A 16567-nucleotide genomic window follows, 5' to 3' on the forward strand; every position below is an offset into this window, starting at 1 on the left:
GCATTCACAAGGCTCCTACCTTTGCCATATGATTTTCCATTCCTTCACTGCACAACTATCAGGAGAGAAGTGATCTCCCTGCACTAACTCATATAAATATGACCCAGTATATGCCATATGCATGTCAGACTGCTCCAGGGGTGTCTGCATTTTTTAAAGGAGCTGCCTGCTAATTCTAAGAAATGTTTAAATTGTGGGTTTTTCGGAGAAATGTTCAGGTCACCGCATGGCATGGGGATTGCCTTGCTTAGCAGCCAGTTCCCCTAAGCTTTGCAAGGCTTCTCATCCTCTACTTTTGAGCCCCTGGCAATGACTTTGATGAGGGTGTGGAGGAGGGGAAGAGCGGCAGTAACCTAAACTTGTGTAGGTTGTTTGCAGATTGGGGCCTAACTGTATATCGTTATCCTCTACCTAAAATTATTAAAACCTTTAAATTCTGGATTTAAACTAATCCCCAAGACTTTTATGGAAATGGACAAAACTAAAGTCACTCATTCCATGTTGAGGTAACCGCTCTAGTTTAACACATAGACCTTTTGTGTGGTTTGCATACAGTATTTAGTTTTCTGTAAACTGGAAAAAGTCTAGTTTCCAGATTATCAGGATAAAATTACACCACAATAGGAGAAGATACAATTTTTTTTTTTAATTCATGAAAACTCCCTCACATATATTCAGACGTAAAGCTGAAGGATTTTTACACCTGTAATGATTAACATTTTACCAGTTCAGAGTTAACAGAAGGGGAGAAAATGGGCTCACACTCCTCCTCCAACACTGATATGATATACCATAGCTGGGCCAGAGACTGTGAGGGGTTGGCTAACTTACTGCTTTTGCTGGGGGGGCATAGGTAGAGACAGGGGTGACAGAGAAAACAGAAAGTAGATATCTGCCCAGTACTACCCCTGGCACCAGGACTTGTCCTAGGAACTGACGCAGGTTGAAGATGAAAGCAAAAATCAAAAAATAGCCTCCAATATTGGGGATATTAAGAACTGCTTGAGGGCAGATTATAGATTAATTACAGATAAGAAAATGAAGAGTTAAATTCCTTTTCCTATAGAATAAAGAAGATTATTTTCATCATAGACAATCCACTAAGTACTAAAAACTAAAGACAAAATTCCCCATAAACCTCTATCAACCAGAGACAATATATACCAATGTTTGGGCATATTTTGTTCTGGTTTTTTTTCTAGCTTTAAAATATTGTATCATATCCTGTTTCCTGCATTTGATATTTTAACATAAGAATTTCTCATGTCATTACAAATTCCTTGCAAATACCATTTTAATGGTTGTATAATATTCAGGTATTTTAACGTAGCATAATTTATTTAATCTTTCTTCCATGATTGGAAAGGTAGGTTATTTTCATTTTTTCTTCTTAGATACAATGATACACTGAACATCTTTGTGCATTAATTTTTGTTTCTGTATTTAGGATTATTTCCTTAGACTAGATTCTCAAGAGTGAAATTATTAAGTCAAAGTATATGTGTATTTTTAAGGCATATCCATACATACACTCAAATTATTTTCTGAAAGAGCTATATCTGTCTGTCCACCCACAAGTATTATTTGTAAAACTAATTACTTTGCCCCTTCTGGCCAGCATTGTATTCTTTGCTTTTAAAAAGCTTTGCCAGGGCTTCCCTGGCGGCGCAGTGGTTGAGAGTCCGCCTGCCGATGCAGGGAACGGGGGTTCATGCCCCGGCCCGGGAAGATCCCACATGCCGCGGAGCGGCTGGGCCCGTGAGCCATGGCCGCTGAGCCTGCGCGTCCGGAGCCTGTGCTCCGCAACAGGAGAGGCTACAACAGTGAGAGGCCCGCATAACGCAAAAAAAAAAAAAATCTTTGCCAGTTTTATAAGTAAAAATTGTATCTCATGTTAGTTTATTAGTTACCATTGTTAGTCATTTGGTTTTCCTTTTTGTGACTTGTCTGAACAAGATAATTATATAATTATATGTGTGCCCATTCCTAGGAGAAGTACGAACTAGTAGATCATCACTAAAGATATTGATACTCTTCTAAAATATTTATGACCCAATCAAATTTTTGCTCATAAATACAACCTAAATAAAGCAAAATGAGAAAGCAATCCTCACCTTTCTTTGGAGATTCTGAGGCTCTTTCTACTAGGCTGATTTCTTCTTCTTCTCTTTCTCCTTCATTTTCTTCTTCTTCTCCTTCAGATTCCTTCTCTTTATACTTCATCAGTATTTCCTCTAGTTCTTTCTCCAGTTCTTTATTTCTTATAAGGGTATAATGAAGTTTTTCATTCGCATCATCAAACTTCTCCTCTGCTTGTCTGGCTCTGCTTTCAACCTCTCTGATGTGGACAAAATCCAGAGAAACACAATGAAATGGAAAGGTTTGGAAAAGTGCCTTTCATATCTAGAAACTCATTATCCAAAAAAGGCAGTGGGATTAGAAGAATGTATCTAAACAGTACAAATAAGGGAAGCAGCAGCATCAATGTTTAGCCAAGAATTGGGGGCCTAGGAGCTACTCTGGATGGTAATGTCAGAGTGCAGACATGGTGTGATTTAAGAATACAATATATTTATCATTTCTTAGTGAAATCTGACTTTTGGGTATTTGGAATTCTCCATCAATAGCCAAGGAACCCCTTTTCAGTGGTTAATCTTGGCTTCTCTTTATTGATGTGATCCAACAAACAAATAAAATAGTGTCCCTTCTTTTCCAGCACCTTTAAAACCAGATCTTACAATCAAGAAAACCAGTTTGAAGTGTGTTTCTTAATTACTAGGGCGCATGTTATATGTCTATATTCTCTTCTCGTAGCATTCTTAGCTATTTAACTCTGTTGTCATTCCTACAATTTGGGTTATGTAACCTTCTTTCCTGCACACAATAGCTTCTCCCAGTTTCATTTATTTCTCTAGTTCATCTCTTAGAAACATACTGAGTTGGATCCCTCCTAACACTCTACTCCCACCCCAGATATACACATACACACTTGACTTCCTCCATCTTCACTGTGGCTGAGGACAGATGTCCCTCCTGGAGCAGTGTAGTTCACTGCCTCTAGCAGAAGATTTGAAGATACCCATCCCACTTGTAAGGAAAAAGGAAGCAGGAGAACCAAAGGTAAGCCAAGAAGCGTGCATTTCTCAGCTAGACCTCCTGGTCAGCGATCTTTGTCTTCTTACCATTGTGGTGTCTCATACTTACATTAACTTCTCCTGCATGCGTTCAATTACAGCCATTGTTTCAAGATACCTTGGGGCCAATGTACCTTCATTAGCTGATTCTCTCTGACAAAGAAAGTATGTACTATGAATGAACTGAGAGTCCCAAAGATGAATAGCCTCTCTCTTCAGTATGTTCTGGACCAAGCCTTCTTTTTCTACTATTCATGTTTATATATCAGATGATTAAGCACACTCTTTTTTTTTTTTTTTTTTTTTTTTTTTGCGGTACGCGGGCCTCTCACTGTTGTGGCCTCTCCCGTTGCGGAGCACAGGCTCCGGACGTGCAGGCTCAGCGGCCATGGCTCACGGGCCCAGCTGCTCCGCGGCATGTGGGATCTTCCCAGACCGGGGCATGAACCCGCGTCCCCTGCATCGGCAGGCGGACTCTCAATCACTGCGCCACCAGGGAAGCCCTAAGCACACTCTTAATGCCAAAGAACAATAGGGATTTCCTGTGGCCAAATACCATACCAGTTTGCAAATTATTCACACTGTGGTGGACATAAATTTGATTAGAGTTGTAAAGAAGAAGCAGGGAGAACAATATCAACAGAAAGAAGCAGGGAAAGAAGAAAAGGTTTAAAAAATAAAGAGAAGGGTAAACATGTTTCTTTAAGTTAAAGATCAAGGAAATTAACTATATTTATCTTATTAATAATTTACTTCATTAAGCACATAACAAATTGCAAATTGCAAAATTCAATAAGATCTTTCAGTTCCTTAGGGAACTTCATAAATATCAAGGCAGAGAAAATATGAAAAAAATAAAACAAAACCTCTTTTACTTATTTTGACTCTATATTCCAGAAAACAAAATAAGAGGAAGATAAAAGAGAAAATTTAGAAGACAAAAACTATAAGCATATTTTAAAATGAATATTATAAGACATTTTCCTAGAACTGTGTACTTTTAAAAATCTCATTTATTCATGTTTCCCAAACAGAGGCAAGTAAAAGTTAAACCCCACCTTACAGATGGAAAGGGAGATCTAAGAGGATAGGCAGCCTGCCATAATCACAGAATGATCTAGCGGATTAAAGCAAAACCCTCATCTAGGCCTCTCCATCCTCAATCACACATTCCGTTGCGCTATGCTTGCTGTTTCTAAAAGCAAACCAGCGAAAAGAAACTGTATCAAACATTTTCACTTTTACTCTAGCTCTTTTACTCTCTTCTTATTTTCCCAGTCACATATTTTCCTCTTTCTGTTTTGCTTCCCCTTTGGGCAGTTTGTTTGGGAAGTAAATGCTGTCATCATTGTTCAGCCTGGACCAGCAACCTGTGATGTGGCTGTGCCTATACAGCACATACTACTAATTTATTTGTTCTTTGAATCCAAAAGAAAGGCTTTCAGAGCAGAGGCATCTGGAAATGCAGTTCCACACGTGATGTATACAGCTGCATGAGGCAGTTTTAACTGTAGGTGGAAACCAAAGTAAACCAGGACTGTACTCTGCTAACTGTATACCTTTGAGCCTTCCGACTCCCTACTAATTCAACAGACAGATATTTAGTTACAGTGTGCGAGGAAAACATCCCTCTGTTCTGACACCAGCAAGTACAGATTAACGTTCTGTGGTCCATTTCAAACCCTCCAGCAGGAAATTCCCATGGTCCAAAATGCTGGACGTTGGGCTTCTAGAATTATGGCCTCCTCTATGTACGCCAGGTGACAACCTTCCCTGTGTCACCCATGTACCTACACAGATGCCTCAAGGCTTATCACAGATACTGCCTTGGGCCCTCTTCTCATATTTTGAAGCTTCCTCTGGCTTTTATGCTCTTTTACCTGCTGTATAATACAGACAAACGTGGGCCGCACGGCTCTTGGAAGCAATCGCATTAGACCTTTCTTGTTCATGCCAACCTGCTGTAGCTTGGAGCTAGTCTCTCTCTCTGACTCCAGTTATGCCTTTGGCCTTTTTGGCTTGGTCTTCCTGAGGTTAGACTCTATTAATGGACTTTAGACTGGACTAATAGCTCTGGCTTGAGCCTATCGCAGGGAGGATCTGGCTCTAGACCCAGTTGCTTGGAATCCAACACTCAGTACTGAACTCCTAGCCAGCCACAGTGCCCCTGTCACCTTTGGACATATTTTCTGGAACCACCAATTCCAAGGACTCTTCCCTGTTGCTGTTATAAGATGGGTTAGTTAGTTACTGCTCTTAATACCTATGCCTGGGGTACATGGTATTGTGGGAGGAAAACACTGGCTTCTAAGGGCCTCCTTCAGCTTGGTGAAAAAATACTGCTGATCTCCCAAGTCTGGCCCCTACTCTCCCTTCCAAAGGAGTTCATAGGTGATCCGGCAAAATCTCCCATTTTCCTCATACTTACAACTCTTTACAGACAGCCAGGACCTATGGTTTGAAGATAGGCCTAAAAGAGATGGTTTCTAACATCTTGCTTGTTAAAGTAGCTGAGCTGTAGGCAACCCAACTCATGCAGCCAGGCGGCAGTGCTTAGGGTCCACTGTAGCTCTGAGCACTTTGGGTAGCCTCAGGGAGAGCCTGCTGAATTTAGTCATCCCATACTTCCACCATTCGGTTGCAGTGTTAGAGCTCAGCTGCTTCTCCTCCAGGGACAACTTTGGAATGAGTCCAGTTCAGAGAGGGCCACAAGGGGTGCCCTGAAGCAGGATCTCAGACCTGATTAAACTGGGCTGCACCTGAAGGCAGAGTGGCCTTTCCCCAGGATGAGCAGAGGCAGAGTCAATGCTGCTTAGTGGGGTCACTTGATCCACCAGTGAATCAGGCAAGTGCCAAATTGGGTATTGCCTGAAACAGGCACAGCAGGCCAAGCTTTGTACATGGTTCCTCCTTTAAGTATGGTCTTCAGGAATTCCCACAAAGTCCTAATTTCCAGCGAATTGAGGAGAGTTTGGAATAATTGATAGTTCACCCCTTCTCCTCCTAGTTATGGCGGACACTAGGACATCAGGTAACGATATGAATGAGGCCCTGGTTTAGCAGGCCAAGCAATTAGCCTGTCCAAGCTGGTGGTGACTTACCACCACTACTCCTGTTATCACTCATACCTCAACCCCGAGAAAATCCTGTGCTGGAGTCATTTGAAGGAGGAGATACGAGGAGCAACTGGAATTCTCCGTGCTCAGGTCCCTAGCCTCCCAGTGGTCTGGAGCTACTTCTCACTAGAAACCCAGGACCCAGCTATCTCTTGGCGCTCTCCTGCTCTATAACTCAGCTCCCAGAGACAAGACAAGTTATACCTGCCAACCACAAGGTTTCTGCTTCCCTATCCCTTCCTTCCTTTTCTCTTTCCTTCCCCAGTGTCAATCAAACATACTGCCTCTTGGGAGTTGTTTTCAGACCAGAAAGAGAGAGTGCCACTGCCCAGTAGGACTGGTGCCTTGGATCTGCATCCTTGCTAAATGGTTGCTTATGTTCTTAGGGCCAGAGGCTAAGTGTCTGTCAAAAAATAAATAAAATTTGTTTTTAAATAAAGGAAAAACAAACAATCAAACAAAAGCAAAAGAAAATTTTACAGTGAAACTTTTGAAACTTTAAACTGCCCTCAGGGAGCCCCAATGTCTTTGTGAATGGAAGGAGCACAGAGCCAAGGCCCTTCCTGCCCCATGGAGCCTGCAGTACAGTCCAAATCAAGACAGCACTTCCCCCAGCTCCGCTTCCTGCCCCGAATCTATGACCTCACAAGCCAGGTCAAGGACTCTCCATTCTCTGGGTACCAACATCTCCAAAGATCAACCTTGTCTTCACTTGCCTAGCACAATTAGGGCCCCTCTGTTTGAGTACCTCGTGATCCCTTTCTACCTGTCCAGTGGTCCGGCCACCATCCCATAGGATGAATGTGATTCTTCTTTACCTCCAGGAACTTGCAAGTACATCTGGATGGCATCTTAGTCTACTCCGCAGGCCTTATGGTCAATGAGAACCTGGACAGTTTGGTCTTCAGTGATCTATAGTAGAACATTAGCAACTTTTCAAAGCCTAGGGATAGACTTTCTGGGCCCCATCGTCCTCAGGTGAGCTAGCCACATAGCACCACACTGTCCCAGATGGAATTCTGGCATCGTGGAGCAGAAGCCCCACACCACCAAAGACAAGCACCACACCCTCCGTTTTGCCCCAGGCTACAGGTTCCTATTTTCCTGTCGGCTTCCTGACTCACTCTGGACCTGACCCTGATGCCTTGCCAGGATAGCATAGCAAGGTTTTCACCTCAGGGGAGCAAATCTGGGGCAGGAGGGCTTTGGGTAGGACTCCTGGGGGGTTCTCAAATAGTAAAGTGCTACCCTTTACCTGCCTTTTTTTAATATGTCTCATGACATTGCATTTGCACTGCTTACCCTTACCTCTTTGCCTCACAGTCTTAACGACTGACATATTAACATATCATTTTAGAAAATTGTTGAAAAGGCATTATTTTGGGAGAACGTGATCGTAGCCTCCCCCCAGCCCCATGTACCACTCTAACTCCAATTTTGCCAGCTCCTGCCTGACTCTCCACATGGTATCTCCCAGTTCTTCCTCCCAGAGCTGGAGTCTATTTCCTACAACCTCCCCGGACATACATCCCTGCAATCTGCCTCTACTTTGGACCATGCTGCCACTTTAGTGATCTAGCTGCCATCCACCAGGACCCTCACCACAGCTCCTCACCCCTACATGCACCAGTGCCTATTCAGATGCATCAGACTCCTAGCAATGAAATGGTTCTTAACTTTGGGGTTGAGAAATTTGATGATGTCTATGGATTTCTGGCACGTACGCCTCTTCCCCAAGAAAATGCACAGCATGAAAACACATACAGAATGGTGCATACCATTTCAGGGGATTAGTGGGATGAAGCCCACCCACAGCCTCCTAAAGCCATGGCATCCTGTACAGAGAGATACCAATCTAGAGCTGACTTAAGTGTGAATGGTCTTAGAACATTTGTGAAGGAATTTTAAATCTGCTTTCCTACTGAGTTTCCATAGCTACTGTCTAAAGGTTTCCAATTTCCCAATAATTCTTGTGGTATCTTCTCATCACAGTTATCAATAGAGACTGCTGAATGAATATATTTAAAACTTGGCCAAATACTGACCAAGACATTGTTAAGTTAAGGAAAGGGATGAAATGCTGATTTTAAAGTGAGGTTTAGGACTTCCCTGGTGGCACAGTGGTTAAGAATCCGCCTGCCAATGCAGGGGACACGGGTTCAAGCCCTGGTCCGAGAAGATCCCACATGCCACGGAGCAACTAAGCCCGAGCGTCACAGCTACTGAGCCTGTGCTCTAGGGCTCACGAGCCACAACTACTGAAGCCCGAGCACCTAGAACCTGTGCTCTGCAACAAGAGAAGCCACCGCAATGAGAAGCCCACACACCGCAAGGAAGAGTTGGCCCTGCTCACTGCAACTAGAGAAAGTCTGCGAGCAGCAACGAAGACCCAACACAGCAAAAAATAAATAATTAATTAATTTAAAAAATAAAATAAAATGAGGTTTAAAGAAGAGAATGAAAAGTTTTTATAAAGCTAAGCTGAACAAATGAGTTTTTCCAAGGATGATGCTGGGAGAAAAAAATATCTGGAAAATATATTATTCAGGAGTTCCCTTGGAAAAGCTAAAAGTTATGTTAGATCCATATCATTTTTACAAATGTTAAATTTCCTAGTTATTTTTTTCCCTAGTTTTGAATTTCCTAGTTGAGTTTCAGCTACATACCCAAGAAGACAATACATCTGTTCCAAACAGAGGTTGGGAATGGACATTTCCGTCTACTCCAATGACTCGAATGAGTTTTTCCTTCTCTGTAGATGTTGAAGGTTTCTAGGGCACAGAAATACCACGGACGTGTTAGTGAGCTGGTGTGTGACACAGTGGCCTGGCAAGTTGCCTGGCACCATGTCTGAAGCTTTCGTTTTCCATTTGCTTTAATCATTCAACAAGCATTTTTGAAGACATACAGGAAACACTGTGGGAGAAATTAGTGGGGATGGGGAAATGGGGACAAGGAGAGATAACTGAGAAAAACAAAGAGGATTTCTTCCGGACCTCAGGAACTCACAGAACAGTGGGAGAGATAAGCAATAAAATAATTATGGTCTACATGATTACTTTTAGCATAGAGGTGTGTTCCGAGAGCTATGTGCACCCAGAAAAGGGCCCTGCATTGTCTAGACACTCAGGGATTTTTTTACAGAGAAAATGATATTTGAATAGGAGTTTGTAAAATAGAGAGAAAAGGGCCTGAACTAAGGCCACAGAAGAAGAGAAGGAGGGGATTTAAAAGGTATGACAGATTTAGTGGCCAAAAAATAACGTTTTCCATTTATTTTGCCTTTTATATGCCAAGCACTATACCAGAAGTAAAACAGAAAATGCTGGTGAAAAGAGGCTTCAGTGTTATATAATATTTTTGTTCTGTTGTACTGCATGTAGAGTGAGTAGAGGATCTATGTCACAGCCTGGGATCATGCCAACATTTAAACTACTCACAGAAGAAACACCCCAGGGAAGTAAGTTAAGACAAAATGGAGAGTGATCATGAGTTCTGAAAGCTAAAGACAATAGTAGTCCACCCAGGAATTAGCAAGGGCTCTTATGCCAGACTAAACTAGGTTTGAATGCTGGTTCTGCAATTTATAGCTATATGATTTTCAGTAAGTCAGTCAACCTTTCTGAGCTTCAGTTTTCTTATCTGTAAAATGGGGGCAATAATATTTACCTTGAGGTTGTGTTGTATAGATAAGAGTTAACATGTGCAAAGCATATAGGTCATGGTAGGCACACCATTATCAGTAGTTACCATTGTATTTTCATTACTATTATTATTACAGATGCCCCAAGAAGGGTTGTTTTTACTACTAATGCCACAGCAGGGGTGGAGACAGGATAAGGAGAAGAGAGCTGTGGATGGCCTGGGGGGAGTGAGAAAAGGCAGCTCAGAATGGGAGCTGAAGAAGTGGAGACAAGGAGTTTAAACAACTATTTGAAAAATATGGCAATGAAGGGATAAAGAAACAGCATCAGGGTGAGAGGTAGACTGTGTAGTTAACAGTAGTATAGGTGAATGAGGCTAGTGAGAAATGGCTGAATTTAGAAAGGAAGAGGAACACCCTATCCTTGGAAAATAAAGAGATAAGTGTGTCTGCAGGTATGATTAAACCGATATGAGGAAAGGAAAGAAGTTGAAGAGTTCACTCCAGATGCGCTATTTCTATTTTCAATGGTATATATATATATATATATATATATATATATATATATATATTCATTCTTTAAAAATATAAAGGAAAAGAAAAAAATACTAATCTTACCTCTTCTGCTTTCTCTTCTTCCTTTTCCTCCTCAAGTTTCTTATCCTCCATATTTTCTTCAACCTCTTTAAGAAGCTTGTCTGTTTCAGGCGTAGTTACTTCTTTTACAGTATCCTGTGAGACAAAACAATATTATATTATAGCTTAGTGGATATAAATATTTTAGCAGAATACTAGCAATGTTTCCATTCAAAAGTATTTAATGAGCATTAATTTTGCAACTGGGCACTGTGCTAGTGATAAGGATACAAAGGTTAATAATAATCCCTGCCCTTAAGCAGCTTACAATTCAGTGGACAAGAAAATGCTATGGCTACATATAGTCACAGAGTAGGAGCACTTAATCCAGATCTGGTATTGGGCAGGGGTGAAAGAGAGGGTTAATCAGGAAGGTTTCCTGGAGGACATAGTGTCTGAGTTTCTTCTTGAAGGATGAGTGAGGAGAAAAAAGATGGCACAAGGGAGTTCCAGGCAGAGAATGTTATTTGTACATGATTGGCTCTGAGAACAAAAGCAGTTCAAAAGGACAGAAACTTAGAGGCAGATGGGCAGGGGCACAATCACAGAGGAAGGGCTAGAATATTATGCCAGGGAGATTGGATTTTATCCTGAAGGCAGTGAGATACCTATAAATCGGTTGACCTGTTTTGCATTTTAAAACAATCACTCTAGCAAGAGGCGAGTAGATTTAAAGAGGAGGAAGGAAGGGAAGGTGGGGTGATTGATTGAATGGATATGGGATGGTTAGGGAAAGGAAGCATCTTGAATGTCACCTGGTATATACACTATATACCACTACATAGGCCACTGCATAGATGATAATGCCATTCACAGAGATAGTGAACAAAGTTGGATAAGCAGGTTTGGGAACATAGATGAATTCAGATTAGGCTGTGTGAGTTTGAGGCACCACTAGGATAGCCAAGTGGAAATAAGTAAGTAGCTGAATTTGTGGATCTGAAGTTTAGATTGGAGGGATTTTGGCTAAAGGTAAAGATTTAACAGTTATCTACATTTAGTTAAAGCCAAGAAAATGAATTATATCGCCAAAGAAGAACTTGTGAAATGACTAGAGGATGAGGCCTTAGGACAGGAACCTAGTCACATAAAGGGTCAGGGAAGAAAGAGGAGCCTGCAAAGGAGGGTAAAAGTTGCCTCAGAAATGTGAGAGGGCCACCAGGAAAGCCAAAAGAGAAGAGAGAAGGAGTAAACAGTGTTGAATATCTCAATGGAGTCTGCACAAATATTGACTGAAGACCATCCTACAGAAGTTTATTGCAGCAGTGTTTATGAAACAAAGCTAGATATAAGCTCAATGCCCAAGATAGGAAAATGCACTTAAAAATTATGGTATAAACCATACAACAAGTTATTTTATAGCAATTTAAAATTATGCTGTAGAAATTATATACATGGTATAGAAAAATGTTCACAATATATTAGGATATTTTTCCAAAGTGAAAATACTTTTTTTTCATGATAACACACTACTGATGTAAAATATCTGAAAGCTACAGAGAAATTAATAATCTGAACCCTCAGAGGTAACAACTTCTATCACTTTGCTGAATATTCTTCTACTCTGCTTTATATACATATAAATGTGTTCATACAAATGAAATAATAATATACGTTATGTCCCCTAATCTACTTTTCTCAATAACATATCATGGGTGATTCTTATTTCACTACATAATCATCTATTTTATCTGTACAGAATCCTATTATTTGAATGTACCATAATTTATGAAACCAATTCCCTATTGATCAATATTTACATTGTTTCTGGTATTTTGCAATTATAAATAATGTTGTAATTAATATTCTTATACAGATATATGTTAGAATTATCAGATAGACTACATAGTTATACTTACACTTTTAAAGAAATAAGAGATCAAAACTGTGAAAGATTACAAAAATAATCAGACTTGAAAAAGAACCAAACAGAACTTCAACAATTAAATTTAAAACTCAACAGAAAGCTTTAATAGCAGATTAAACTCAGCTGAAGAGCAAATTAGTAAATTGGAAAGTAAGTCAGAAGAAATCATCCAGGATGCAATGCAGAGAGACAAGGAGATAGAAAATATGAAAGAAGGTTAAAAGACATGGGGGACAGATTCCAATATATATCCATTCAAAGTTCAAGAAAGAAAGGAGAGAGCAAATATAGTAGAGACAATAATTGAAGAGGTGATGACTGAAAATTTTCTAAATCTAATGAAAGATACCCAGCCAAAGAGTCAGAAAACCAAGAGAATCCCAAGCAAACTTTGAAAAGAAAATCTTCACCCACATGTATCAGAGTGAAACTACAAAATGCCAAAGACAAAAAGAATATCTTAAAAGTAGCCAGAGGAAAGAGATGGATTAACTTCAAAAGAACTGACAGGGCTTCCCTGGTGGCGAAGTGGTTGAGAGTCCGCCTGCCAATGCAGGGGACACGGGTTCGTGCCCCGGTCCGGGAAGATCCCACATGCCACGGAGCGGCTGGGTCCGTAAGCCATTGTCGCTGAGCCTGTGCTCCGCAACGGGAGAGGCCACAATAGTGAGAGGCCCGCGTACCACAAAAAAAAAAAAAGAACTGACAGCTGGATTTTCAGTTGTCAATTCAGTAACAATACAATCCAGAAAACAGTGGAAATAGTATCATAATACGTGCTGAGAGAAAAATCATCCTAGAATTATATACCCAGAAAAAAAAAATTTAAGAATGAGGGTGAAATAAAGATATTTTCAGACAAACAAAAATTGAGTTTACCTCCAACAGATGCTCACTCATGAAAACTCTAAAGGTTAAGGCAGAATGAAAGAGGAGAAGAATTATTCAATGCAATCAGACAAGAAAAAGCAATTAAAGACATAATAATTGAAAGAAAGAGGTAAAACTGTCTCTATTTATAGGTGATTTGATTGAATATCTGGAGAACCTGAAAGAATCTATTGAAAAACTACTGAAACAATAAAATAATTTAGTACAGTCACCATACATAAAATTAAAATACAGGAATCAGTAATACATACACAGTTACCAATTAGAAGATATAATGGAAAAGAAGATCTTATTTAAAATACCAAAAAATAAAATAAAATACTCAGGCCTACCTTATAAGCAACGTGCAAAATGAGCAAACTATAAAACAGTACTGAAAGGCATAAAAGTAGACATCCTATATCTCATATTCTTCATAGAACAGCTCAACAGCATAAACATGTCTGTTCTAAGTTAATATATAAATTTAATATCATCCCAGTTTTTAAGAATCATATATTTTCTAGAGGTAGATTATATAGAAGAATAAGTAAGAGAGAATAGCCATAAAACACCTGAAAAAGATCAGTGAGGAAGGGCTGGCCCTACCAGATCTAAAAATGTATCATAAAGCCTCAATAATTAAAAGATTGTGGTGATGACTTGTGAATTGACAGATTAAATATAAAATAATAGAAAACCCAGAAATAGACTTAGGTTGAATATAGCTATTTTCAAATATTAGAAATACTGTAACAGAATAGATGGAAATACTATAATGTGGGAGACAAATCAGCCCTTTCATATCAACCCAGAAGACTGAACTAGGACCAGTAGGTAGAAAAAAAGCTACAGGGAAACAGGTATCATTTAGTTCAATAAAAGAATAATGTTCTAATAGTCACTGTTCGCCAAAAACGAAGGGACTAACTCTGAGAGTAGATCTCCATCACTTCAGATACTCAAACATAGGCATAATGATCAAGCATAGGTGTTATACTAAGGCTGACACATCAGATGGTTGGTTGAATTCAACCACCTTTAAAATCCTTTTTGTTCTTAAGTCTCTGTGATTCCGTATAGGTTTTGAATTTTTTCCTAGATCTGATGTGCAGCCAAGATCATGTCTATGGTACTTCACTAAGTTTCTAAAACTGTACTGTAATTAAGATGTATAATGTTGTTGAGATGATTCAGTGGTTAATTCAAAATAATTCTGGCCAAGACGTGGGCAGCAAAGAAAAATGAGAATTTGTTAAAGGTGTATAATTTAGAAAGGTGGTGTTTCTTCAGTGTTTAAATGTAAAATAAGGGAGTTCCCTGGTGGTCTAGTGGTTAGGATACGGAGCTTTCACTGCTATGGCCCGGGTTCAATCCCTGGTCGGGGAACTCTCACAAGCCATGCAGTGCGGCCAAAATTCAAAAAAAAAATTTTTTTAATAAATCAATTAAATAAAGGTAAAATAAAAGTGCTGCAAGTGTGTAGATAGAACCTTCCTTCTTAGACCCAGGAGCATTGACATATATGCCATCAGATCATACCTGTATAGTTTATGTCTCTCATAGCAATGGGAGCTTCTTCAGACTTTGCTGGAGGTGAACTTCCTCAAAGAGACTGAAGTAAAAATAAAGATTTGTGACTGCCATTAAGTACATGATATTCATTGACTTGGGATCCTCAGTAAACAGGTAGTTAAAACTACAGGATTAACATAGTAATATGGAGAGTGTAGAATGAGAAGGGAAAACAAGCCAAGGACAGAATATCAACATTTAAGAGGCAGGCAGAGGTCAAAGACTAAAAGAAGGAGTGTGAAAAGGAATAAAGAAGTAGGAGAAAGACGGAATTTTGGTCTTGCAAGGAGAGATTACCAAAAAAGTGAATGGTTAACAGGATCAAATGCTATAGAGAAGTCACGTTAAATATGGGATTGGAGATACTTAGATCTGGCAATAAGGTCATTAGGGACCTTATAGTAGTTTTAGAGTTTTAAGAAAAGTGATTGTGATAGGAAGGAGGGAAAGTAGTAGTAAAGAAGGAGACAATATCAAGGGGCATATTTTTTCAGGTGGGAGAGAGACCATGTTTATAGAGAGGAAGGCATTAAAGATACAAAAGAAAGAAGACAATGTGCATGGGATTAAGTACTCAAAGGAAGAAATAACCTTGGATGGGAAGACTGAGACGTCAGTGTGAAGGGAGGAGGGAGGGTGCGTGCAGAAGCAGAGAAGAGTGAGGCTATGACTCAGGAAGTGGCAGGTAACTCCCCTCTGAAAGCCATCCTTTCCTCCATAAAGTAGGAGGCAAAGTCACCCTCCAAGAAAGTGAGGAGAGACGTTTGGGTGATGATTCTCTCCTTTAGAAGGGAAAAGAGTTGCCAATGCTCTTGGTCACAACCAAAATTCTCTTCTCATAGAGCAAATGAATGAGGATTCAAAACATTGACTGGAAAAAGTCACGGTACCCTTATCTATTGAAATACAGAAAGAGCATGAATAATGACCAGTGCTAACACATGGCAAATACCTCTTCTCCAAGTAGGTGCCATTTTTCTTCACGTGTCAGTAACTTTATTTTCCTGCCTTTGAGACCAGAAAGGAGGTGAGAGCATGTGGTGATCCACTCATAACATTCTCTCTGAAAAGAGATAAAAGATAATCACTAAGCAGAAAAAATCAGATTACACCAACTCATTTATTCACTCACTCCTACTGAGGAGCTGCTAAGAACAATTCCTCTAAATATAACTCCATTCAATTAACTTTGTATCAGTTCAGTTCAAAGATTTGTGCAGAAGTGATTTTCTATTAATATAGACCTAAATCATATCATCTCTTATTGACAGGGTTTGGGATCTGGGTTGAAATGGGACAAGTAGTGAAGTGCTATAAAACTAGATGCAGAAAGATTGTTGGATTTACTAAGGCCTAATGGTTTGCCTCAATAAATGTTATGCAACTGACCAGGGTCAACTATAATTGTATAACAATAACAACAGCAAACACTTACATGGCACTTAATTATATGCCAGACTCTGTTCTAAGTATTGTGCATTATCAACTCATTTGATCCTGATTATGAGACTATTACTATCCTCATTTTTTTTTTTTTGCGGTACACGGGCCTCTCACTGTTGTGGCCTCTCCCGTTGCGGAGCACAGGCTCCGGACGCGCAGGCTCAGCGGCCATGGCTCACGGGCCCAGCCGCTCCGCGGCATGTGGGATCTTCCCGGACCGGGGCACGAACCCATATCCCCTGCATTGGCAGGCGGACTCTCAACCACTGCGCACCAGGGAAGC

At 40.1% G+C, this 16567-nt stretch overlaps 1 protein-coding gene across 1 annotated transcript in view; it reads right to left on the reverse strand.

Moving 5' to 3' along the window:
- AXDND1 (axonemal dynein light chain domain containing 1) overlaps positions 1–16567 on the reverse strand; it is a 104031-nt gene that overhangs the window by 13686 nt on the left and 73778 nt on the right. Inside the window, exons 21-25 of the mRNA XM_022556587.2 lie at positions 15794–15904; positions 10512–10625; positions 8917–9021; positions 3205–3287; positions 2115–2338 (exon numbers count right to left, since the gene is read on the reverse strand). Coding sequence (XP_022412295.1) covers positions 2115–2338; positions 3205–3287; positions 8917–9021; positions 10512–10625; positions 15794–15904 — 637 coding nt within the window. The remainder of the gene's footprint in view (positions 1–2114; positions 2339–3204; positions 3288–8916; positions 9022–10511; positions 10626–15793; positions 15905–16567) is intronic.

The sequence above is a fragment of the Delphinapterus leucas genome, chromosome 1, assembly GCF_059928025.1.
Source record: "Delphinapterus leucas isolate spDelLeu-1000000601 "Yukka" chromosome 1, BTC_Dleu_Yukka2, whole genome shotgun sequence".
Taxonomy (NCBI): Eukaryota; Metazoa; Chordata; class Mammalia; order Artiodactyla; family Monodontidae; genus Delphinapterus; species Delphinapterus leucas.